Raw genomic sequence first — 25184 nt, 5'->3', positions numbered from 1 at the left:
TCCTGACTTTTCCCTAACATGATCACTCGAGAGGAATAAATTCCCTTTCTCCTTCAATGAACGATTCGCGTTCTTTGTCTAAGCGGATCATTCGTGAAAAATTGTGTTAATAATTTCTAAAGCATCGAAGCATCAATGTTGTTAAGTTCGAAAAATATGAATTCGGTGGGGAAAAAAATCACAAAAAACTGGGTACCCTCAGATCTGTTTTTGTCGTCTTTGTATTGAGAGCCTTCAGCGCTCCATATTTGGCCGGCCAAGTAGTAAATGTCGTCTGAGATAAATCTACAATATCTACATCAAAAAAGGGGCCAGAAAATGTCACAGTAAGAAGATTTACCGACATATAACATCCCTAATATTGCGGTTAAACGACGCAATTTGCGCGGCACTTAGACTACATATTCAGGCGATGGGCTACGATGACCAACGGTTGGGCCTTCTAAAGCACGGAATTCTACAATGTAAATATCATAGTATAAGAAAACCAGCTATGCTACACTAAGTCGTTTTTTTTTGTACACTTTATTTATTTTTTAATTTATTGTGCGGTTTACTCGCGTTTCACCGTTCGGCGTGGGTTGAAAATCAATGTTGCCCTCTGGGTAAATATTCACTGAACCCTGGTCTTTTTTGGTGAGCTGCGGCACCCATGTACCTTTATGTTTTCCAACTAAATATTAATGTGTGTATATTTAAAAGTTATAAATGTATATGTGTGTCGTAGGTTTTACCTGAATAAACTTTTTTTTTTCTATGCACAATCCAATGAAACGCCGCCATTGCTAGCCGTCTCATGACGTAAGTGTTACCACTGTGTTACCATTAAACTGGTATCTCCAACATTCCAAGGACGTTAATTATATTACTGAAATTTAATTATTTAAATACTATTTGTCACATACATAAATAAAAATCATTACAACTGTAACTAAATCTTTTACTAAAAGTTCAAAATTGCCTTGCAAAGTAAATGAAAAACTACGGTTATGGGCAATTTGCTTTTTTACGAAATGGCAACCCAGGGTGAGATGACGTCAGCTGGGCTGGCCTTGAAATGTTAGCTGTCACTTTTAAGCATACCTACCTGGTTTTCTTATAACATGGTAATCACCATCCATCTGCCCTTATCCCACTCTAAGTGGTGTCGGCACAACATGTATTTCTTCATCCGTCTTTGTCAGTAGTCATCTCGGTACTCCCACCTTTCACACACATATCCTTCACACATTCCATACACACTTTCTTGGGGTAGTTCCTTACCTCTATGTTTGTCCTGATTAGGTCTAGATACATACTCATGGCCCCTCCTTATTATTCAAATTCAAATTCAAAAATGTCTTTATTCAGTAGGTAACATAGTTACAATAATAATTGTCATTATTTACACAACGAACGTCTCATCCGCCTAAAACTACTGCAGCTTCTCACAACCTGTATAGCTGAAGAAAAGAAGCTGCAAGAAATTACTTGCTCATACCATGCTAACCTGTTGCTCCTCAATTTCTCAGTGATCGGCGCTACTTTCAGACTTCCTCTTTTCCTAATTTTGTCCATTTTACAGTATTATAAATGTACTTATGTATAATAAAAAAATAAAGAAAAATTAAGATGATTCCGTGCTTCGGAGGGCACGTTAAGCCGTTGGTCCCGGCTATTATCCGTAAAAACACCTCCACCAACCCGCATTGGAGCAGCGTGGTGGAGTATGCTCCATACCACCTCCTCCGGTAATATATGTATTTATAATATTTTTTGTTTAAGTTTTATACATATTTATTTTTATATTATAATCAGAATCAGAATCAGAATCATTTATTCAACGTAATTATCATGGATAAACTTGTTGAAGGTCAAATGTAACATTTTTGAATTTACGTCATTTCGCAAGGTGTTATGGCTGAGGAGAAGAAATGACAAGAAACTGCAACAGCAACACATCTTTTAAATCAATGAGGGTACATTACAAGTTATTTAATAACTAGAGGAACACATTTAATACCAGACATTTTTATCGTTTAGGTAATCATTAATCTTATAATAGGCTTTTTTACATAAAGTAAGCTTCACGTGAGCTTTAAATTTGTTCTCTGACAAATTTAAAATATTATCTGGTATTTTATTGTAAAAACGTATACATAACCCCAAAAATAATTATATAGGTATATAATTATTATGTTTTGTTGTTGTAATTGTGAATGCTGTGTGTACCTGTAAATGGGGCACATATACAAAAACTAATTTAAGACTTGCATTTTATAACTTTACAGTATGTGTATTGTTGGTATACCTATCTAAATAAATAAATAGAAAAAATTAAATAAGTAAGTTTATTTTTTATCTCCAGGGTCCGGCAATTCGTCTCTCGAATCAGCGTTCTGCGCCATGCTGGAGCTTCCATCTTGGTTCCTGTGCGAGCTCAGCAGCCTGCTGTTCTTCATCCTGCCAGGGCTGATCATCCTCGCGCTCTACGTCCGGATGGGGTTGCGTATTAGGTACGTGATGGGGTATGTATCTGTGTTTTTTTTTCTTTTTTTTGTTATCCCGTTCATCACAGGGTCCGGTTACCTAAGGTACCTTACCTGAAGGCTTGACAGGAAGTGACTGCTTGTCTGACCTTCCAACCCGTGAAAGGAAAGCCAGCCTAATACCAAATTAGGTTACATACTTACCTCCAAAAGGCATTTCTCGGGAATTTTTCTTTTCTTTTTTTATTTATGTGTATTTTTTATTGTTGTAACATACATTTTTATCATTATTATTGGTATTTGCTTTTGCATGCTTACGTGTAAGCTGAAAACACTGGTCATAAAATCGTAACAACAACTTATTGTACTGTTTTCTGGCAAATAAACTATTCGTAATTAAAACACATAATAACGGGTTCTTACCGCGTTTAAAACAGGGATATGAGACTCCCCAGAATGACAAAAAAGACAATGGTGCTAATTCCTGTAAATACCATCTAATTTTATTTTAAGTTATATCTGTCATTTTCTTATCCGCCGAAAAGGAAAAGGACGGGTAATCGACAAGCATAAAATTTATGGAACACACGTCAATTTTAAGGACAAATCTAAAACAACCGTCTAAAAATTTTACATCAGTCAATAACCCGACACAGGTAAGTAGACAGCACATCAAACGGATTGCATACCAGCCACATACCTTTTTGATTCGCCCGGGTTATTCGTTCATTTACTCATTCTTCCTAAAATTAAGAGCTGTGAATCATCCGTCCCTTTCCTTTTCGACGGATATGAAAATGACGGATATAACTTAAAATAAAATTAGGCGGTGTCTGCAGGAATCGGGGCCATTGACAATGAAAGAAAAAAACAAAGGCAATGTATAAACTAAAGACCTAAAAACCACCTAAGACCTGTCTATTCTAAAGATTTTCTTCTTTTTTTTTCGTTGAGGAGGTACTTTTGTGTCATACGTGTGTTTGCAAGTGTGGAGTGAAGTGTGGAATAGTCAATAGTAGTAATTATTATTATTTTCATTTTATAACATAACAATAAATAGAGATCAGCTTACCTGTACTGCCCGTTTTCTTTTGTCTGTTCTGTTATGAACAAATAAATATTTAAAATAAATAAATGAAAGTAAATAAACAGCCTATTTACGTCCCACTTCTAGCTGCAGGCCAGCACCAATCGGAGGGGCTATGGAGCATAGTCCACGACGGGTTGGTAGAGGTGTTTTTAGACCACATTGAAGCAATTCATCTAAAAAAGCAACATTGCTATTGTGTATTATGTTTTGTTTCCTTTTAGTGGTTGCCTGGAAGAAATTGTTCTAGAGCAATAAGGCTGCTCAAATTGTACTGTATCACGTGTTATGTCTGATTGTTGAAATTTAGTTCTGTGTGTTCTGTGTTCTGCCCTATTTTTCCCTAAAAAAGTAGCATGGAAAATGCTGCACCGACAAGAGCGTGGCTCTTAAATTGATGATGATGATGAATAAAATATATTTGATTTGATTTGCTACTTGACATTTTGTTGGCATTGCGCACTTACTTTTACGCCGGTATGTTGACGTATGTATTACTTACCTACGTAACTTAAAACGAAACTGTCATTATTTCACTACAAATCACAAACACACTCGCACACTCGACTCAAACCAAATACTAGAAGTATTTGCAAACAAAGTGACAATAAGTAAGTTTATCCTTCTTTACTTAGTAAACTAGTATAAATATTATCTCATATTTGTCCAGTCTTCGCTCAGACTAACACAAATACCATTAAGATGTGTCGAGCCAAATGTTCTATAATCGTGAACGTAAGAACATCACGCCTTCTTGACAGAATCTAACATAATTTATAGAAGATAAGAAGTATCTAATCTAATCTAGTATCAAGAACATAAAAATAACGTAAATATATAGCCTATATACGCCCAACTGCGGGGCACAGGCCTCAACTCAATCAACCAGAGGGGGTAAGGAGCATACTGCACGCACGCAGACGGATCCAACGCCTTAACGTACCTTCCGAAGCACAAAGTTTCATAAAGGTCAGTACAGATATTGTACAAACTGGAGCGTAGACCCAATCACGCACACTCCACGAAAAAATCGAATCCTTAATATGTGCCGACTTACCGTGTGAGCGAGGCAGATAATCCGTATGCGCTCCCTCTTACTCATTACGGCTGTGGCGGACTCAACTAGTTGACCAGCTAGTTCCGCCCACATGCAACAGATGGCGCTTCATTCAATAACGCAGTCCTGAAACGCGCTATCGAAGTTTACACAGCGAGACGTATATATACAACTTCCAACATGACTCAAGTAAAAGGATAGCTGCTGCCCGTACGTGCACGGAAGCTCGCAACATTTTTCGTCTACCCACTGAAGCCTGACGAGAAGAAGAAGCAGGGGGGGGTATTTTTATTAAAAATACCCTCCTGATTCCGCGGTACCAAACGGTATCACCGTTACTGCTCCTACCAACCCCCGGCCTCCCACCAGCGGGTCTCACCGGGGAGGGAGCGGTAGCGTGTGCTCTGCCAGGCGGACCGCCAAGCTTCGCACGCGGACAGCTATACACCGCGCCCTAGCCGTATTTGGGGTGAACATGGCTCCCCCAACGCCCGGAGTAACGAAGCGCAGGTCGCGCGTATTTGTGCGCACCTGCCCTTCCATAACCCATGCTACCGCTGCAATCGCAGCCATGATGCCGACCACCACGCCGCCATTTAGTGGCGCAACCCACCGGCTACCCGCTTTCCCGCTGCCCCTGCCCCAACTTCCGGGAACAGAGGCCGCGGCAAAGAGGACTGCCACGCCGCCGGAGCGGCCCCCGCCGCAACTCCGCACAAGGATCAGCCCGCCCGTTGCACTCTCCATGCCCTCACTGGACATGGAGACAACGCCGCCGCGAACCTTCACCTTCGCGCCCACCAACCCCTTTTCGCCGCCCTCCATGTCCAGGCCGGACACGGAGAAAACACCGCCGCGATCATACGCGGCGGTGTTAAACACCAACCCGACTTCGCCGCCGCACGCGCCACCGCGCCCGTCCCTCCGGACGACGCCCACGCCATCGCCGCCATCGAAGAAGACCGCCCAGCAGCCGCCGCTCGCCCCCGCGAGCAGGAAAATCCCGCCCATAGTGGTGGACCAGCTGCCGAACTGGCCGCACCACTTCCGCCAGCTGCGGGAGATGCTGGGCCACGCTCCAAACGCGCGCCCCTACGGCAAAGGCGTACGGTTCATGGCAAGAACCGAGGGGGAGTTCAGGCTCTACCAGAGTTACCTCACCAACCTGGAGAGAGCTTCTGGACTCTCCTGGTTTGCCTACGCACCCCCGGCGGAACGCTCGCTCAAGCTAGCGATCCTCGGCCTGCCCGCGAACACGAATCCCACCGACCTGGAGGAGGAGCTGCGCAACCGTGGCTTCTTCCCGGAGTACGTGCGCCCCATCCAGGGCAAAAGAGGCTGCGTCTTCTTCGTGGAGATGAAGAGGACACAGGGCTTCCAGACCGTATACGAGACCACCGAGCTGCTGTGCATGCCCGGCGTGAAGATCGAGGCATGGAGAGGACGCAAGGGGCCCTCCCAATGCCACCGCTGCCAACAATATCGCCACAGCAGCCACAACTGTCACCGGCCAATGGCCTGTGTCCGCTGTGGAGAAAGTCACGCGGCCAAGGACTGTCAGCGGCCCCGGGAGGTTCCAGCCACCTGCTGTAACTGCGGGGGGGGACACCCGGCCAACAGCCCTTCTTGCCCGGTCAAGTTGCGCGAGCTGCGGAACACGAAGGCGGGAACCGCGCCTATGACCACAGCAAGAAGAGCCCCACTGCCACCTCCACCCTCAACAGTGGACCCCAACAGCGAGCCGACCGCGCGGAGCTCGCTTATGGCCGCGGCGAACGGCCCAGACGGGCCCAAGCCGCGCAGGCCGAAGCGCATCCGCGCGAGGGCAAAGCCTGCCCCTGCAGCCTCCATCACTGTCGAGCCGCAGCCGACACCGACGCCGAACCAAGCGGTCGCCGCCCCTCCCAGGGGGGGGGAAGAAGGCGAAGCCCCAAGTGGAGGAACCATCGGCCCCATCCAGTGAGAAACTGGAAGTGCTGGAGCAGACGATCCAACTGCTGCACAACGTCCTCGCTGCCATCCGCTCACGGATTGACCCTGTGCCCATCATCGTGGGAGGCCTGGCATCACTGCTGGGCCAACTCACTGGTGGGCACTGACCTCTCGGACATCGGACTGGACCGGGGCTGCCCACATCCACTACTCCCCGTCGAGTAGTCAGGATTGTGGCCACCCCCCGGGGGATGAGTTGACGCTTCCAGTGGCAGTGGAAGCAGTCCTCTCCCCCCCTCCAGCCGACTCGACACCAGCTGCCCCGGCGACGGAGCAGCTTCACCGGACTGACACCACCGCCGGCTGACGGGCGCTCACTGGGCCTCCCCCAATGGGGAACCACCCGGTGGGCTCGACCTCGCTGGCGGCACCACGGACGAAACATCATCGGGCTCACGGAGGGGCGTTCTCGCCCGCCGTGACCCAACCCCGTGCCACGCCCGTTTCTGCGGGCGGCGACTGCCGCTACATTAGAGGGGCTACGCCCCGTGAATGTCTCCCCGTCGCGGGCTTCGCCCGCGACGAGAAGAAACCACTCAAGTAAATCGTCGATCCCTAGTCACATTACCAACTTGTGGCTGGCGGGGTACTATGCTCTGATCGGTACCACGAAAAACATCTTTTGGCAGCACACCCTCGCCGCCAAACGGCCATTAATATTCAGAGAGGGTGAGGTAATTTTATCTCAACACGTTACCGTTCGTGGTCCAGTGGTTGAGCGTTGGGCGTTGAGCGTTGGGCTCACAATCCGGAGTTTCTGGGTTCGAATCCTGGTGGGGACATATCACAAAAATCACTTTGTGATCCCTAGTTTGGTTAGGACATTACAGGCTGATCGCCTGATTGTTCGAAAGTAAGACGATCCATGCTTCAGAAGGCACGTTCAGCCTTTGGTCCCGGTTACTATTTACTGATGTAACATTGGTCATGTCAGGGGCCTTTGGCGGTTCAATAGTAACCCTGACACCAGGGTTGATGAGGTTGGTATTCCACCTCACAACTCACACGATAAAAGAAGACCATTCTATACGTAGTATTAACAGACAAATTTTCCCTGTGAGTGACCGCCTTTACCCGTGTGGTCTTATCACCAGTTCCCAATAATTTGATAAATCGCTTCCGCATGGGATAAAAGCGAGTATCAAACCCCAAAACCGCTGTCTATGGGACACGATTTATCGACGCATTGACGCGTCACCACAATTAATTCTACACGTGTCGATATAATATCATAGATACCCTATTCATGGGAAAAATCGAAGGTTACCTCCACAAAACGTTATAATACCCATAAACTATACATGCATTATATTATGCAAACTATATAACAGCCTCCGTGGTCTAGTGGTTAGAGCGTTAGGCTCACGATCTGGAGGTCCGGGTTCGATTCCCGATGGGGACATTGTCGAAATCACTTTGTGAGACTGTCCTTTGTTTGGTAAGGAGTTTTCAGGCTTGAATCACCTGATTGTCCGAAAAATTAAGATGATTCCGTGCTTCGGAGGGCACGTTAAGCCGTTGGTCCCGGCTATTAGCCGTAAAAACACCTCCACCAACCCGAATTGGAGCAGCGTGGTGGAGTATGCTCCATACCCCCTCCGGTTGATTGAGGGGAGGCCTGTACCCAGCAGTGGGACGTATATAGGCAGTTAAATACATGCATTACATAACATATAGGGTGTTAGTGACATCGTAATGAATATTGAAGGGGAAAATCCAGACCATGATTCTGAGTTCTGGATTTGATTTAGAACTGAACTTAGTTTATGTCTTTTTAATAACAAAATAATGGTGTTCTTATCATAATTAAAACACACAATAACGGGTTCTTACCACGTTGAAAGCAGGGATATGAGACTCCCGATATTTCGACACTGTTGCAAGTGCCATGAACACGGGATGACTGATGAGATTGGAGTGGAGTAGATAGATCCATAATTTTCTACGGGCAGACATAATAATATCTGTCTACCCTCTCATATCATATTTCTATTTTAAACGCGGTAAGAACCCTTTATTATGTGTTTTAATTATGATAATATCCGCGTAAACGTAAAACAATGTATGGTGTTCTTACGAGTATGTCTATGAAAACATCGTTGACATTTCTAAGAGTTTTTAGGAAACTCAAAGGACAATGAGCCAAAACGCTTCACCAACTGATTTCAGACATTCAGAAGCGTCTTAGCGAGCTGATTTTTGTTCTATAGCAATTTTCTCAAAACACGCGAGGTTTAGCCGGTATTCGGGTTTTAAGTATGTTTTTGGATACCTTCTGGTACATCATTGTTTCAACCAACAAATTCCAGATATATCTCATTCGAAGTGTCTTAGCAAATCGATGTTTTTGTTCTGTGGCAACATATTCGAAATACCCGGGGTTTAGCCGGCATTCGGGTTTTATTTATTTATTTATCTAAAAATTACTACAATAAGTTACCATACAGGCATATGACCAAGGCGGTAACTTAGACACATAAGTTAATATAAACTTAAATTATTATTTCAATATTTACAATATTATACTTATATACCTAGATACTCATCATCATCATCGTCAGCCCATTAACGTCCCCACTGCTGGGGCACGGGCCTTCCCTATGGATGGATAGGGAGATCGGGTCTTAAACCATCACGCGGGCCCAGTGCGGATTGATGGTTATTAACGACTGCTAATGCAGCCGGGACCAACGGCTTAACGTGCCTTCCGAAGCACGGAGGAGCTCGAGATGAAAACTTTTTTTTTTGTGGTCACCCATCCTATGACCGGCCTTTGCGAAAGTTGCTTAACTTCAACAATCGCAGACCGAGCGCGTTTACCGCTGCGCCACCGAGCTCCTCCCTAATCCTAGATACTAAACTTATCAAATATCTTACCTATTATCACATAAAATGTTTTCAATGTTTAATCAAATCGGTCCAGTGATTTCTTTTCGGCTCAAATTAGTACAATACAATACAAATACACTTTATTGCACCAAAATAAAAAGAAATAATTACAAAAAGACTCTTAATTAAGTACATGGCAAATGGCCAATTAACCAAGCAAAGCCATGGCAAGTCCTACTAATAATAATATAATTTTATCTCGACTTCCGATTTTGTTTTCAATCTCATATCAAATTAAAAAAAAAAACTAATAAGTAATTAGATTTTTTAACTTTCATATTGAATTTTGTCTTTTTCTAGGAAACAAATATTTTGTAACTCACTTTTATATCGTTATTTTCTCTTTATCTGTGGTTGTCGATGCAGGTTGCATAATGAACATTTTTTATTTTATAACCTAGTAGAAGAATTTTATAATTTGCAATGAAGGACTTCCCAAACTACCTTCCTCAAAAACAATATAGATGGCGTTGTTGAGATTTAACGTCAATATAACGTAATAGAAAAGAATATTCCAGAACATAATTGATATCACGTGATTGATTCAAGATAAAGGAAAGATACCAAACTTACAACACAACTTACTTAGGTGCCTACTTTGCTTTATTCTTCTCTCTTTTTTCTTTTTACTTAGCTTTATGTGGCCCAAACGAAACTGTGATTGGTTTTCCCTTAGGCTTCGAAAGTTAGATAAGCCGATTCTAACTCTATTTCGAATTCAACTAGGCAAATAACACAATAATCCATTCTAGATTTGTGAAGTAAATCGTGTCCTAAAATAACCTACACCTGCGTTAGGGTTGAATCACATCTTTCTGCACCTCATCGCACTTTCCTTACCATCTATCCTTTTCTGCTAATCAGAACTGTCATTCGCTAGAGCGAGAAAGAACGACCGCACGCAGAATCGACGAGGCGATAGCTTGCGATGTGGTACAACCCTTAGAAGGGTCGCCAGACAGGCTAGTAGAGGAAAAAATTCAAAGTTATTCTGAAGAAAACTTGAAAACTTGTAATGAGGCAAACACAATCTCCCCTTTCTTAGTTTGCTTCTTCTTCTAAATTTAAAAAAGAATATCAAGTTGAATGGCTTTACTTCAGATCTTATAGGCGCGTCGCTCACGCCACCAAGAGTTGAGGCGGCGTCAAAGCTTGGGCGCACAAGCCGCGCAGTATTGGTATTAGTATTTGCGGGCCGTTTTTCGCAACTAGACGTCTGAGCGCCTATTTTGCGTGATACCGGAAAGGCTGTATCACTCCAGCCAGCCTAATTCCCCAAGGAAATCTAACAAGATTTTGATATTGCTGACCACCTCGGGGAAGCACCCCGTCAGGCCAAGTTGGTCAGGTAGTTGGCAGCTCCTCCACACTCCAGTAGCACGTGTGTCGCTGTCTCCTTCACACCCCTGCTGGCTCTGCCAGGCTGTGTGTGATACCTAGTGTAAATAGATGTTTGTTGATAGCACCGTGACCAGTAATAACAGGTGTTACCTGACTAAGAAGGTCTCAACCTTTTTTATTTCTTCGCGAATAAATGGTAATGCTCTCACTGGTAAGTTGAAGCACAGATCATATAATACGTACTAACGGTTGAAGCGAGGGCGGTCGCTGACATTTTTTCATTTCGTTTCGTATGAGGTCTAGCTTTGTGCGCTTACAGATTGACAGCGACTGTCGATGACGTAGTCACCTTGCTGACGACCCTTTTAATACGCAGATTTTCGCGTTGTAGTGAACATGTAAAGGCGACGCTTTTCAAAGCGTTCTGCCAGTCGTTCTACAGCTTTACGCGGCAAACTTATGGAGCTCTGCGTGTGCAATATAATAACTCATTCAGGATGCTGTTCGGACTGCCGCGTTATTGCAGCGCCTCATTAATGTTTGCAGAGGCGCAAACTAATTGCTTCTACACCATCATGAGGAAACGTTGCGCTTCCTTGCTGCGCCGCGTGCGAGCCAGCTCGAACAGTATCCTGGGTGTGTTAGCAGACCGGTGGGACTCCCCGCTGCTGAGGTGCTGGATGCAGCTGCACGCTGCTGTGCCAAGGGTCGCGCGTGTGTATTAGCTTAAGATGTATAAGTTGTTACTAACATTAGCATATAAGTTGTTTGTTACTAACATATATGGGTACAGTCCGAAATAAATAAATTGAATTTGAAAATTAAACAGCGCTTATAGCTATCAGCAAACTATGGGCCTATCTATCCTGTATCCCCCACTGCTATAGGCCATCCTTTCCGGTCCTGTGGAAGTCTCAGAAATTGCTTTCTGACTGGTGGTCTACCCCGATGTCGTATACCATTCCTTGGCCACCATTCGTAACAGCTTTAGTCCATCTGTTGTCTTCCCGTCTTGCCAAGTCTCCTGCATCTTCATTTAAGCCTAGCGATTCGTATACCTAAGTACATCTTCGACTTTAGCGAGCCTACGGCCCATATATGGCTATATTATAAGGCATGTTAATTATAAACCAGGATATGAAAGTATGTGTATGAAGCTAAATTGACATCTGTGACATCCGCTTTAGTCTTACTTTTTAATAAGCCCGCCATATGGCGCCTTATTGCCGGCACATTTTGTTAAAGAATATTCAAATTAAACTTTGATTTGCCCATCAAGGCTCATCGTTTCCCACTATTCAATTTTCTACAGGTCATCAGGCATATTGTATTTAATTTTATACGGGTAATTACCCTAAGCGCACCCCATTTGACCGGCCAAGAAGGTACTTACTCTGACGGTACGTACGACGGTTTTTATAAACTCAGAATCATGGTCTGAATCATACCTCTAAAGTGGCATTTCTAGGGCAAGTTATTGCGTACATTCGAGCATTAACTGTGAAACTAAGTTTCAATGGAGTCCTCATATTGATAAGTTGTCTAAAAGCCTCAGCTCAAAGAGAAAATTTAAAAGAAAAATAATGATTATATAAAAAAAATAACCTACGAACATAAATGTATAAATGTAAATGTATAATACCTATATACAACAATGGAAAGAGGAAGGGGAGGCATTTGCCCAGCAGTGGGATCTTGTAGGCTAGATTAGGTTAGTTAAAAAGAGACAAAAATAAAAAATATTCATTTTTTTGAGAATTATTTCTTTTTATTTTGGTGCAATAAAGTGTATTTGTATTGTTTGTATCGTATTGACAAAAAAGAAGAAAAGTTATGAAGTTAGAAAGAGACAAAATGTAGCCTATGTCACTCTCAATTCGTCGCTCCGTTTTGCTGTGAATGACGGACAAACAAACAGACAGATACGCATACAAGAGTATTCCATCGGGGCGTCGCAATGTACCTACCACATCCTGTATACCACCTATGTAAAACTGTGACTAGCAATAAATGATCATGATTATGATTATGATTCCCCTATTTATAATAATTATAATATGGATACTGGTAGCCTTTCGTTATTACAAAGTTGTCACTTAGAAATAAATTTAAAGAAATTAATAATTTAATTTTGACATCACAATATATCTTTGAAAACTTAATATATGTAAAAAAACATATAGGATTATTTGCAAAAAATAGCGATCGGCACATTGTTAATACCAGGAATAAAAATAAACTTGCTTTACAAGTCAGTCGATTACATAAGATTACTAAATCTTTTAAGGGGCAATGTATACGAAGATTCCCATTGACATTCAGAATTTGCCTTTCAACTGTTTTAAGACAGTAGTTAAACAAAAACTTTACAAAAAAGGTTATTATAAAGTTAGTGATTATTTAGAAGATATGAATGCATGGGATTAACTGTCTGAGAACTGATATTAGGCAGCTAAATTACTCAATTGTATACCAATATTTTATGTTTAAGTATTTTTATTTTTTTAAAGAACGTCTAGGGCCCTGTGCCGAGGTTTTTCTTGCAGCTTCTTTTCCCCGGCTATACAGGTTGTGAGAAGCTGCAGTATGTAACGCACCCCCCCTTACATAATTTACTTATTAACCCCACACACTCCACTCCACGACTAAATGACCAGGATTCGACCCTGGGTTATAGTCAAATTAAGTGATTAAAATGGCCATTATTATTGTTGTGATCGTCTAGTATAAAGGTAGGACCTTATGTTGTGTTTTGTAGTAACTCAAATTCTTTTATATGAAGGTAGCTGAGTCAGATATGAATGCATGTTATTGAGGGCATGTAAATAAAGAATAATACTAACTTAATATACTACATATATACTTAATAACAATACAAATAGGTTATAATTATGTCACTATTGTAAATGAGAAAGTCAAGTAAGTATCTAAGTAATAGGGCAATGGAATGGAAGTTATTATAAATATTTATAGTTTAAAAACAGTCAGGTCAACGCCAAGCAAACCTAAACTTAATAACACTGATTAAAGCTTATAATTAAACAAATTAAACAAGAGAGACTTACAAGAAGGTAAGATATAAGTTAGTTATTTGAAATATGTTTAGGAATTTAGTATTATTATTGTAAAAGACCTAGGAACATAGGAAAAGGATTAGAATACCATACCAACAATGTAATAGTATAGGGTGCCGTTTCGAGCCCCGACCACGCTCACCGGCGAATGAGGCCCTACCCTGATTTAGGCCCCTCTCCGAAGGAAACATATAGGTTTTTTATGGAATGATAAGCACATAAAATATGTGACATATCAGGAGCATTAGGTAAATAGTTGGTAGGTAAAGGGAAGAGTTTCCCAACACCAATTTCACATATGTAATAAAATTATTTAAGTTAGACAGATTTACATCCAATCTAACAACACAACTCATTGTGATGCATAGTTAGCACCATAGCCATGGCGCAAAAAGGTAAGTATGTGAGCGACTTAGCAACCGGAAGCCAATATGCAGCTACTCATCACTGTCCTCCCCCCAATACACCACAGTGCAAGAGGATCAACAGAAGCAGTGACTACCGAACTGGATTGACCCCAAATATACTAAGCAAAAGGTCCCTAACAAAACGAATGAGCGACTTAGCAACCGAAGGCAATACGCAGCTACTCATCACTGTCCTCCCCCCAATACACCACAGTGCAAGAGGATCAACAGAAGCAGAGACTACCGAACTGGATTGACCCCGAGTATACTAAGCAAAAATGTCCCTAACGTCCCTACTATGGCTTCAGCGGCATTGCAATAACACCAGCCATAGGAATAAGTATGAGTGTGAGATGGATGGTCATGAATATGATACCAACCATGAATCACAAGAATATATGCAGTCAAACTGGATGTAATTGTTATGCATAAATGCATTATTGCAATAATATTGCATATTAGTAAGCAAACATGTCGCATAGTGAAATCAGGCCAGGTAAACCCCCGGACAAGGTATAGGTTGTAAAGTTTGGTATGTCACAAACTAGCAGCAGTGACATTAAGGTGTTATCAGGTAAAAGAATAGTAAAATAACACAAATAAATTGTGTTGAATTGGTTTGTATATCAGTGTAATCAAGCCAGGCAGGCCCGGACAATACAGTAAGTATATAGAAGTCATGTTAAGTCACATAGGTGAAATAACAACACAGATTCAGAGTATATAAGTTTATTCAAAAGCCTTCATCTCATGGTATCCAGACTTTTATAATTCAATTCAAATTAGTAATTAATTGTATTATTTACATGGCTTGATAAGCCACAATAAGCTGATAGGTCCAGAGTGGGTCATAATAAATTTACATCATAACACAAGAGGACAGAGTTGACCCATACCATACAATACTGATTATATGGCATCGGCTAGAGTCTTCATACTCGAAAGCATCGCCACGCACAACCGCTCATCAGGAGGAGGCAATCCAACCTGACTATCCAAGTCGCAGCGCTGGCTCGATACTGATTATCTAGCTTCATCTCATATTGGCGGATGGTCATCCTGTCCCAATATCAGAAAGAAGGTCATGGATAATAATATCTCACCGCCCCACTCCTGTAGATAGCTGTATCTCCCAAAGCACCACTATAGAACAATCCAGAACCATGTTACAGTGGTAACAACAACTGTTCCTACAATTATTCTACATTGACACAGTGAGGTAGCAGGCCGTAAACCATAAAGGTTCACCCTGTGTAACTTCAGATTGGTTTTCGAATAGAATCCTCAGGGGAATTCTAACTACAATAAAACACAGCAAGATTACAATCCAACCTGGACCAACAGTCTAGGTTCACAATATAAGGTAAAAATCTAAATCCATGAGGTTACCTCTAAAACAAGGATACCTCATTCTGCATACTGATCACCCCATCTCCAGGCAATAATTATATTACCTCGAAATGTGGATCCCAACACACAGAACTACAAGCAGAACATTTTTGTTCAGTCTATGCGGCAATATGCACAATTTTCATTGTAAACATTGACACACAGCCCAAACATAACCAATAAGATAATAAAATCCAGTCAGAATATATCGCAAGCAGTCATTCCCTACGCGTCAGTAAAGTGTCAGTCAAAAAGTTAAATAGATAAACATACATAAACTACATAAAATAACATAAATAATAACAAAACACAAACAAAGGTAAACAATCACAAGCAGCACATGATCCCTACGTTCGCAAGCTTCCCTACACACTTTTGACACATCCTACTCCTATCGGGCCCTATCTTTAGCGTAAAATTGTACCTGTCGTCTGAGATCTGATGATCTCAGACCTGTTTCCAACGATGCCTGAAAGAAAAGGTAATTAGTACACCACACTTCCTAGTTTAAACCTAACAAGGTCCCTACAGCGCACTCCGCGGACTTTTGTCGGACAAAACCTACATATTTCACGTAATCTACGCACGGAAACTAATTCTAATCCCTATTCTAGCGCGGTAGACGATCAACTACACCACGGAAGGTTCGAATAGCTGATTAAAGAGCAAATTTACATATTTTGACAAAATAATAATCGCGCACTGTAATCCTGAGCTACGGAGCTCTCAAAAGTCGCGACAGCTGGTAATCCAGCAGAACGGATCCCTACCGACTTACAGAAACTCTAGTCCGACTTGAATTTTCTAAAACCGGCAGCACCTCCAGCTGCTAATGTCACCAACGAAGTTTCTTATAAAACCGACAGCACTTTCTGCTACTCATGCCACGAATGAAGTCCTCCAAAAAATCGTGCAAAACCCCTTTTATACCCGTTATGCTCCCTCTCATCTATCAGGCAATCGCGATATTGCTACCACTAGCGCCTCAAAAACATCCAAATGACATTTACCCGACATTGACAATCGAGGTATTTATTGAAAATCTCATACTTCTTATTGACATAAAAATATTCATTTAATTTTATTTTTATTCTTAAGTAGACTATAATACTAATGATGTTATTTATTTAATCAAATTCTATTTAATTTATCAAATCAGAACTGCAGAATTTTAGATAAAAAATATATCCAATTTTGTAGAATTTCTAAAAAGCCAAACACTCGCTCGACCATTTGCCTGACGTTTCTCGCACACATCTCTAATTTACATAATCTACACAAACCAAGCTCCTCAACCTTATTGGCTGTTTCTCTGTGTACGCGAAAAGTGGCGTGACTTCTGGATTGTTCTATTTTAGGGTCTAAAACGCGTACAATACAACACCTTGTCAACAATCCAAAAACGGTTCCGTTTTTGGAGACAAAAACCATGAATAATACCTAAATTCCTCTATATCTCTTAAACTGTGACAATTAGGTAGCTGAAACTTTCAAAAACAATGCATCTCCATTGCCATCACAACTACAAATTCATAGAAACACAATAAATCAAACATTTAAAAAGATTCCCCACTCTACAAACCCGATCCTCCAATGCATGTTTTGGCTTGTCATTAACAACGACAACATACTAGCAATATAAAATTCACGATCAATTCACGTTCATGTTTTTGTTCACTAAATGTTCTTTCAATTGTAGGCACGGAACCCCTCAAAATAATGCGATTCACACTTGGCATTATTTTAGTTTTACTTTTTTTTCCATGATTTTTTCAATTTTCACGAATTACAGTTCTAAAAAATTAGAATAATATTTTAAACGATAGGTACGAACTTCGTATGCTTTATAAATCAATTTCAACAACAAATACTACGTAATATAGCTATTATTTTCAATTTTGTAAAATATACCAGCTCAAAACCCTTCATTCATATATTTTTACATCGACACCCTATGGGTGCTTGCTACTCCCGCGAAAATTCAAACTATCCTAATGTCTATTTTTGTATTTTAAATAATTTTATTCCATAAATTCGTACATATTCTTTCAAAATAACAACCCTATTACGAATCCTAATTAACAAACTCTAAAATTTCGTATACCTTTTTATAATCTATGTATTCCTGTGACGTAAACTGAACATATCCTTCATTCGTTCTCACAGTTAAACAAAACAATTGAATCAAGTAGTGTGGTTTGTATTGTTTGGACAATTAGTGTACTTTTTGTGCTAAATATAATTATGAAACCTTTCAGATCGTGTTTAATATGACTACAAAATAGTGAGAATCATAATGGAAGGAAGACAAAATAAGATGCAACGTACGGGTTTTAGCTACAATAATTAGTAAGATTGAAGACTTCTTGACGATGTTTATAATGTATCCTATAAAATATTCACTCGCCAGGTAAGAAATTAATAAATACCTTTTGTATTCGTTAAGTATTTTATAGAGAAATTCGTAGTGCAAAAAGTCACTGTTTCAACCATTTGTTCCAATTTTTCTTATGATAATTTCAACTATCAAACAGCAATCAAGCAAAATTTTATTACTTAACTCCATGTGTGGGGAGATAGTTCTTATCAGGACTACAAGAATTATTTGAATCTGTTTAGGATTTAATGAGATATTAACAGATGAAATTTTCAAATATTCCTTAAATTCCTACACATGCTCAGTCACTAACAACCTTGTTTTATTAATGAGTAATATAATAATTAGTAAATTACATACCTACCAGACATGAAATCAACCAATAGTTTCTGGACTGATAAATAAAATATAAAGTTATTAGCAAAACGGTTTCGGTTAAAACTGGCTTTCATGATGAGATTTGATCTCCCTTCATAATCTTTTGAGAATAATAATGAATCCTACTCCTATTGTATTTACATGTTTTTATTAGTTTATTAGAGTCCTGTGAATTATAAATAATACCTGTAGAAACAATAAGTAAATGCAAGTCATCGTCTTAGTAGGTACTAGACAGTGATTATGCTCTTACATAAAATTTACCCCTAATTTCAGTTATTAATTACTTTCAGAATCGTCCAAAGATCCAGGAGGGACAGATATCTACTCCAAACCTGGAATCTGTTGCAGAATATTAAAGAAAATTATGGGAAAACAAATGTGAATGACGGACAGATTTAGTAAGATGAAAGATTTAAGCCTACGAGCACACTACTGTTTCTCACATCAAAGGTACATTGTTAATTATGAACATCAATAGTAAATAAAGCAGTTTTGGAGAAAAATAGTATGTTTCATTAATAATACCCTAGTTGATTATTTTTATTGATATCGTACAGCTCCATCTATTGGCAAGCTATGGTACTACAATGACTTCTAGCTATCAAGCTGCCTAGAAATGAAGTCCTGCTTTTCACAAATGTCAGTCCTTTTCCCACTCCATCTATGTACGAGTAGATGCACTTATCCAAATCTATTCCCTAATAGATGGCGTTAAATTTATAAAAATAATAAAAAAAGTTGCCTTATAGAAAACATTAGATTCAAATTAAGAAATAAATAGTTTCATAATGGTATACATAAACATAAACAGCCTATATACGTCCCACTGCAGGGCACAGACACACATAATGGTCACTAGAATATCATTAACACTTCCATATAGGTTTGTGCATACATACATAAACTCACACCTACCTCTCACCAGGGCAAGCTGAGACCATTGAATTCCTTTTGTTTGTAGGTCTATGAAATTATGAAACCTAAAGGTACAACAAAGCCTACATGTTTCTCAAAGTTCTAATTATGTTTTCCCTGTCTAAAGTCATTAAAAAAATAAAGACGAAAATAATAATAAATGTAAAAAAAAATATTTCACCCCATAGCTAAACCTTTTAGTTACTGTTAAGTACCTACTAACTTTTAGACAAATATATGTACACATTATTGATGTACATTAAAGTTTATTGAAAATAAACTAGATGACTCCAACCGCGACGATTATTGTGGTGCGTTCTGTTACAATCGCCCCCTAAATTATTACGTAGTTTATCGTAGTGATAATTTATAAAAAATAAAAGAAACGCCACAATAAGCTAGCTTTAGAGAAATAAATAAAGCAAACTTTTATATTACTATAATAAGATTTCCAAAGAACATCTTATTAAACCTTTATTCAATCTTATATACAATGACAATTTATCTAATTTCCCCCCAGGAATGACCGTCAACTCCCCTCAAGAGTAAATAAATACTAATATAATAGCAATAAAATAAAATAAATACACTATAATACTTTATTCAAAAATACTGTAACCATAATGATATACAAGTACAGTCATGTAAGTATACAGGTATACTAAAAATTTCTTAATTGCTTCCCTAAATAAATGATAAAAAATAAATAATAATATATACTACTGCTTACTCGACACGAACGTGATGTCAAAATATTTTTATATAAAAACCATTAAATTATACATCAATAATATTATTAAATAACCATTAATTAATAATAATATACTAATTATTTTAGTAATTAAATCCTTATTGAATATAATTATTTTAAAGATAAATTTAATAAATATCTCTTATAACAATTCCCATAATAACAATAAAAAAGAATATATAACAAAACAAAATTAAATAATTACTCAATAATTGAGTAATAAACAAAACAAAAGTAAACTATTTAAAATTATTTAAATGAAATCTATCAAATTCAATTAAATCTAAATATAAAGATAATGATTTCAATACAACTAGCGCCATCTATGAGAGAACATTGGAACTAATGGAAGTAGGTCAAGTCAATAACCTAACCTATAATCCGGTCAACGACCACTTATCCCTGACCTCGGCAAAGACCTCGACTAATGACCCCCGGTATCAATGACCTTGACCAATAAAACCGATCAATGACCCCGTGTCAATGACCCGGTATCAATGACCTTGACCAATAAAACCGATCAATGACCCCCCCCTATCTATAACTACGTATCAATAACCTCTCTACCAGTGACTCTTTTCGTTTATAAACCCTTCAGATTATTGACCCTTCCGGTTATTGACCCTTCCTATTATTGACCTGATTAAACAACCTTGATGAACACTAACCCCCGCTAAATTACCTACCGTGGTCAATAATAACCTTATTAAATTACCCGCGTATCACAACCGCGGTCAACAACACTTTTACACCAATAAACTAAACATACAAAAAAACAAGCAAATAAAAACATTTAAAATCCCTATCTAATTTTAATCTAACCTAATATAAAACAAAATAATACGATAAAAAAAACAAAACAAATAATACATATCACCGCACTCTAACGGTGAACAACGGAACTAATAATTTGTCCATCGATATGAGACTCTATGCGAAGTCTATCTAATAAAATGTCAAACTAATACTCTTACTCGTCACCAGATGGCAGGCAAAATAAAGCATCTATACACGAACCGATTAAAATCGATTTTAGTTTAGATCGATCGATTTTGTTAAATATTTTATTATAAAAGTAAGATAACCCTACATCAAAACGTCACAAATTATATTCTATAGCCTTAGATAAATTGTATCTATAAAAATACTAAATAAACACACTTATTTAGTAAAAAAATAAAAAAATCCTTTGTCAACTATGAACTTAAAACAAGGCTGTATGTAAGATGATCCTTGTCTACGTACTTAGACAAACCAAAAACAAACAAATTTAATGTCAGATTGACAACTGGAGAGATCCATCCGTCGTATTACGATTATTTCGGCTTTTCGGCGGGAAACGGGAACGGGACAGTTGCTTTCTTCATTGAGTAATCTAAATAATTAATACGAAGTGGTGTTTTGTGGTTAATGATCGCATTAAGTTAGTCGGAAGACATTCGCGAGTGTTATTATATAGGAGTATTCAATAAACAAAGTGTATCTGCCTATTTTCGCTTCGTGCCGGGAAGCCGCTTCATAACTCAAAAGTTTATGCGGACTTTTGAGTTAATTCGTTTGGGGTTCGGAGTAGGAGTCTACTCCGAGGGTGGGGGCTTAGGTTTCATCATCATCACCTTTCATCATTTCATTAATCATCAAGAAAAAAATACGTAAGACATGGCTGTATGGGCATAGTTCCCTTTGCCTTACCCTTCGGGGAAAAACAAAACAAAAAAAAAAAAAAATTACGATTATTTCATCGTAATTATTAAAGAAATCATTGTAAATAAGAAGATTCTACCTAGTAAAAACATATAAAAGATGACACAAGGTAATTATAAAAGTTTGGTTACTTAAAATAATACGTCTGTACGTTGGAAAACCTTCACTTGCATCTTGTTCACAACACGCTTACAATGCTATTTTATTTTGTTTTCAGTTACGCGCATGTTTCTACATAACCTACAGCTTCGGAATGATAATATAGCCCTGCCTAACTATGCAAGAACAAAACCCTACAATGCTAGCAAGTCAAACTGCCTATCGTCCTACAGCCCTAGCCCTAGCCATACCTACACAGAAAATATATAAATAGATACATAGGGCGGGATACCTGCACCATGAGACCTAAGGCAACAGGCGGATAGTGGAAAGGAGAAGGTGCAGGAAGGATTTTCTTACTGCCAATCACACAGACTCATGTGACTGTGGTTAGGCTAAAGGTGTCTTGGCCACAGTAAGAGGATACTAAAAGTGACACATAGAACATAATATAAGCATGCACAGTGAGATAAAACAAAAATGACATGGACATACACAGTGAAACTAAAGTGAAATAATAATAAATAAAACAAGCAGAATATGACAACTGTACTTATTATAATATAAATTAATATTAGAATGTTGATGATAACCAGACTCTTATTTATAATAATTAATAATTAAACCATAAGATTGAACCGTTTTAGCATAAACTTCACTCCTTTATGCTATCAGGGTTGGTAGGTTAGTCTCAAACCCTTACTATTCACAAAAATAGAACGCCCCAGCTGGACAATTAAAATACATACATAGCTTTACGCCCCCACATAATTCTCTAAGTACATACATAGCTTTACGCCCCCATATAATTCTTGAGGTACATACATAACTTTACGCCTCCACATCATTATTGATGTACATACATAACTTTACGAGTCCTCATCATTCTTGATGTACATACATAGCTTTACACCCCACATAATTCTTGAGGTACATACATAACTTTACGCCCCCTCATCACTATAAAGATACATACATAACTTTACACCTTTCCTAGGTTACATTAATACATACATAAACACTTCACACATTTATAAGCCATAGTTTTACATACATACATGTAAATTTTCACGTCCCCACTTTATTTTAACCATACATACATGTCTTTATGTTTCCCTTAGGTTACACATACATAAACATTTCACATATTTATAAACCCCTAGTTATATACACATACATATCAAATTTCACGCCCCCAAGACATCCAATCTTTTCCCAGCATTTGAGACCTCATATTTTGGTCACGGCACCAAATTGTAACGCACCCCCCCTTACATAATTTACTTATTAACCCCACACACTCCACTCCACGACTAAATGACCAGGATTCGACCCTGGGTTATAGTCAAATTAAGTGATTAAAATGGCCATTATTATTGTTGTGATCGTCTAGTATAAAGGTAGGACCTTATGTTGTGTTTTGTAGTAACTCAAATTCTTTTATATGAAGGTAGCTGAGTCAGATATGAATGCATGTTATTGAGGGCATGTAAATAAAGAATAATACTAACTTAATATACTACATATATACTTAATAACAATACAAATAGGTTATAATTATGTCACTATTGTAAATGAGAAAGTCAAGTAAGTATCTAAGTAATAGGGCAATGGAATGGAAGTTATTATAAATATTTATAGTTTAAAAACAGTCAGGTCAACGCCAAGCAAACCTAAACTTAATAACACTGATTAAAGCTTATAATTAAACAAATTAAACAAGAGAGACTTACAAGAAGGTAAGATATAAGTTAGTTATTTGAAATATGTTTAGGAATTTAGTATTATTATTGTAAAAGACCTAGGAACATAGGAAAAGGATTAGAATACCATACCAACAATGTAATAGTATAGGGTGCCGTTTCGAGCCCCGACCACGCTCACCGGCGAATGAGGCCCTACCCTGATTTAGGCCCCTCTCCGAAGGAAACATATAGGTTTTTTATGGAATGATAAGCACATAAAATATGTGACATATCAGGAGCATTAGGTAAATAGTTGGTAGGTAAAGGGAAGAGTTTCCCAACACCAATTTCACATATGTAATAAAATTATTTAAGTTAGACAGATTTACATCCAATCTAACAACACAACTCATTGTGATGCATAGTTAGCACCATAGCCATGGCGCAAAAAGGTAAGTATGTGAGCGACTTAGCAACCGGAAGCCAATATGCAGCTACTCATCACTGTCCTCCCCCCAATACACCACAGTGCAAGAGGATCAACAGAAGCAGTGACTACCGAACTGGATTGACCCCAAATATACTAAGCAAAAGGTCCCTAACAAAACGAATGAGCGACTTAGCAACCGAAGGCAATACGCAGCTACTCATCACTGTCCTCCCCCCAATACACCACAGTGCAAGAGGATCAACAGAAGCAGAGACTACCGAACTGGATTGACCCCGAGTATACTAAGCAAAAATGTCCCTAACGTCCCTACTATGGCTTCAGCGGCATTGCAATAACACCAGCCATAGGAATAAGTATGAGTGTGAGATGGATGGTCATGAATATGATACCAACCATGAATCACAAGAATATATGCAGTCAAACTGGATGTAATTGTTATGCATAAATGCATTATTGCAATAATATTGCATATTAGTAAGCAAACATGTCGCATAGTGAAATCAGGCCAGGTAAACCCCCGGACAAGGTATAGGTTGTAAAGTTTGGTATGTCACAAACTAGCAGCAGTGACATTAAGGTGTTATCAGGTAAAAGAATAGTAAAATAACACAAATAAATTGTGTTGAATTGGTTTGTATATCAGTGTAATCAAGCCAGGCAGGCCCGGACAATACAGTAAGTATATAGAAGTCATGTTAAGTCACATAGGTGAAATAACAACACAGATTCAGAGTATATAAGTTTATTCAAAAGCCTTCATCTCATGGTATCCAGACTTTTATAATTCAATTCAAATTAGTAATTAATTGTATTATTTACATGGCTTGATAAGCCACAATAAGCTGATAGGTCCAGAGTGGGTCATAATAAATTTACATCATAACACAAGAGGACAGAGTTGACCCATACCATACAATACTGATTATATGGCATCGGCTAGAGTCTTCATACTCGAAAGCATCGCCACGCACAACCGCTCATCAGGAGGAGGCAATCCAACCTGACTATCCAAGTCGCAGCGCTGGCTCGATACTGATTATCTAGCTTCATCTCATATTGGCGGATGGTCATCCTGTCCCAATATCAGAAAGAAGGTCATGGATAATAATATCTCACC

General features: G+C 39.1%; 1 protein-coding gene and 1 long non-coding RNA gene across 2 annotated transcripts in view; both read left to right on the top strand.

Annotated features, from left to right (window-relative positions):
* The window catches only part of LOC126375500 (neuropeptides capa receptor-like), a 174416-nt gene that overhangs the window by 116938 nt on the left and 32294 nt on the right, over positions 1 to 25184 (top strand). Inside the window, exon 4 of the mRNA XM_050022460.1 lies at positions 2348 to 2495. Within this exon, the coding sequence (XP_049878417.1) occupies positions 2348 to 2495 (148 nt within the window). The remainder of the gene's footprint in view (positions 1 to 2347; positions 2496 to 25184) is intronic.
* Positions 21481 to 22523, top strand: LOC126375599 (uncharacterized). Its single transcript, XR_007567610.1, has 2 exons — positions 21481 to 21941; positions 22050 to 22523. It is a non-coding gene; the product is annotated as an uncharacterized LOC126375599 (long non-coding RNA).

Source organism: Pectinophora gossypiella, chromosome 19 (assembly GCF_024362695.1).
Source record: "Pectinophora gossypiella chromosome 19, ilPecGoss1.1, whole genome shotgun sequence".
NCBI classification, from domain to species: domain Eukaryota; kingdom Metazoa; phylum Arthropoda; class Insecta; order Lepidoptera; family Gelechiidae; genus Pectinophora; species Pectinophora gossypiella.
This window is presented reverse-complemented; position numbering and strand designations above follow the sequence as displayed.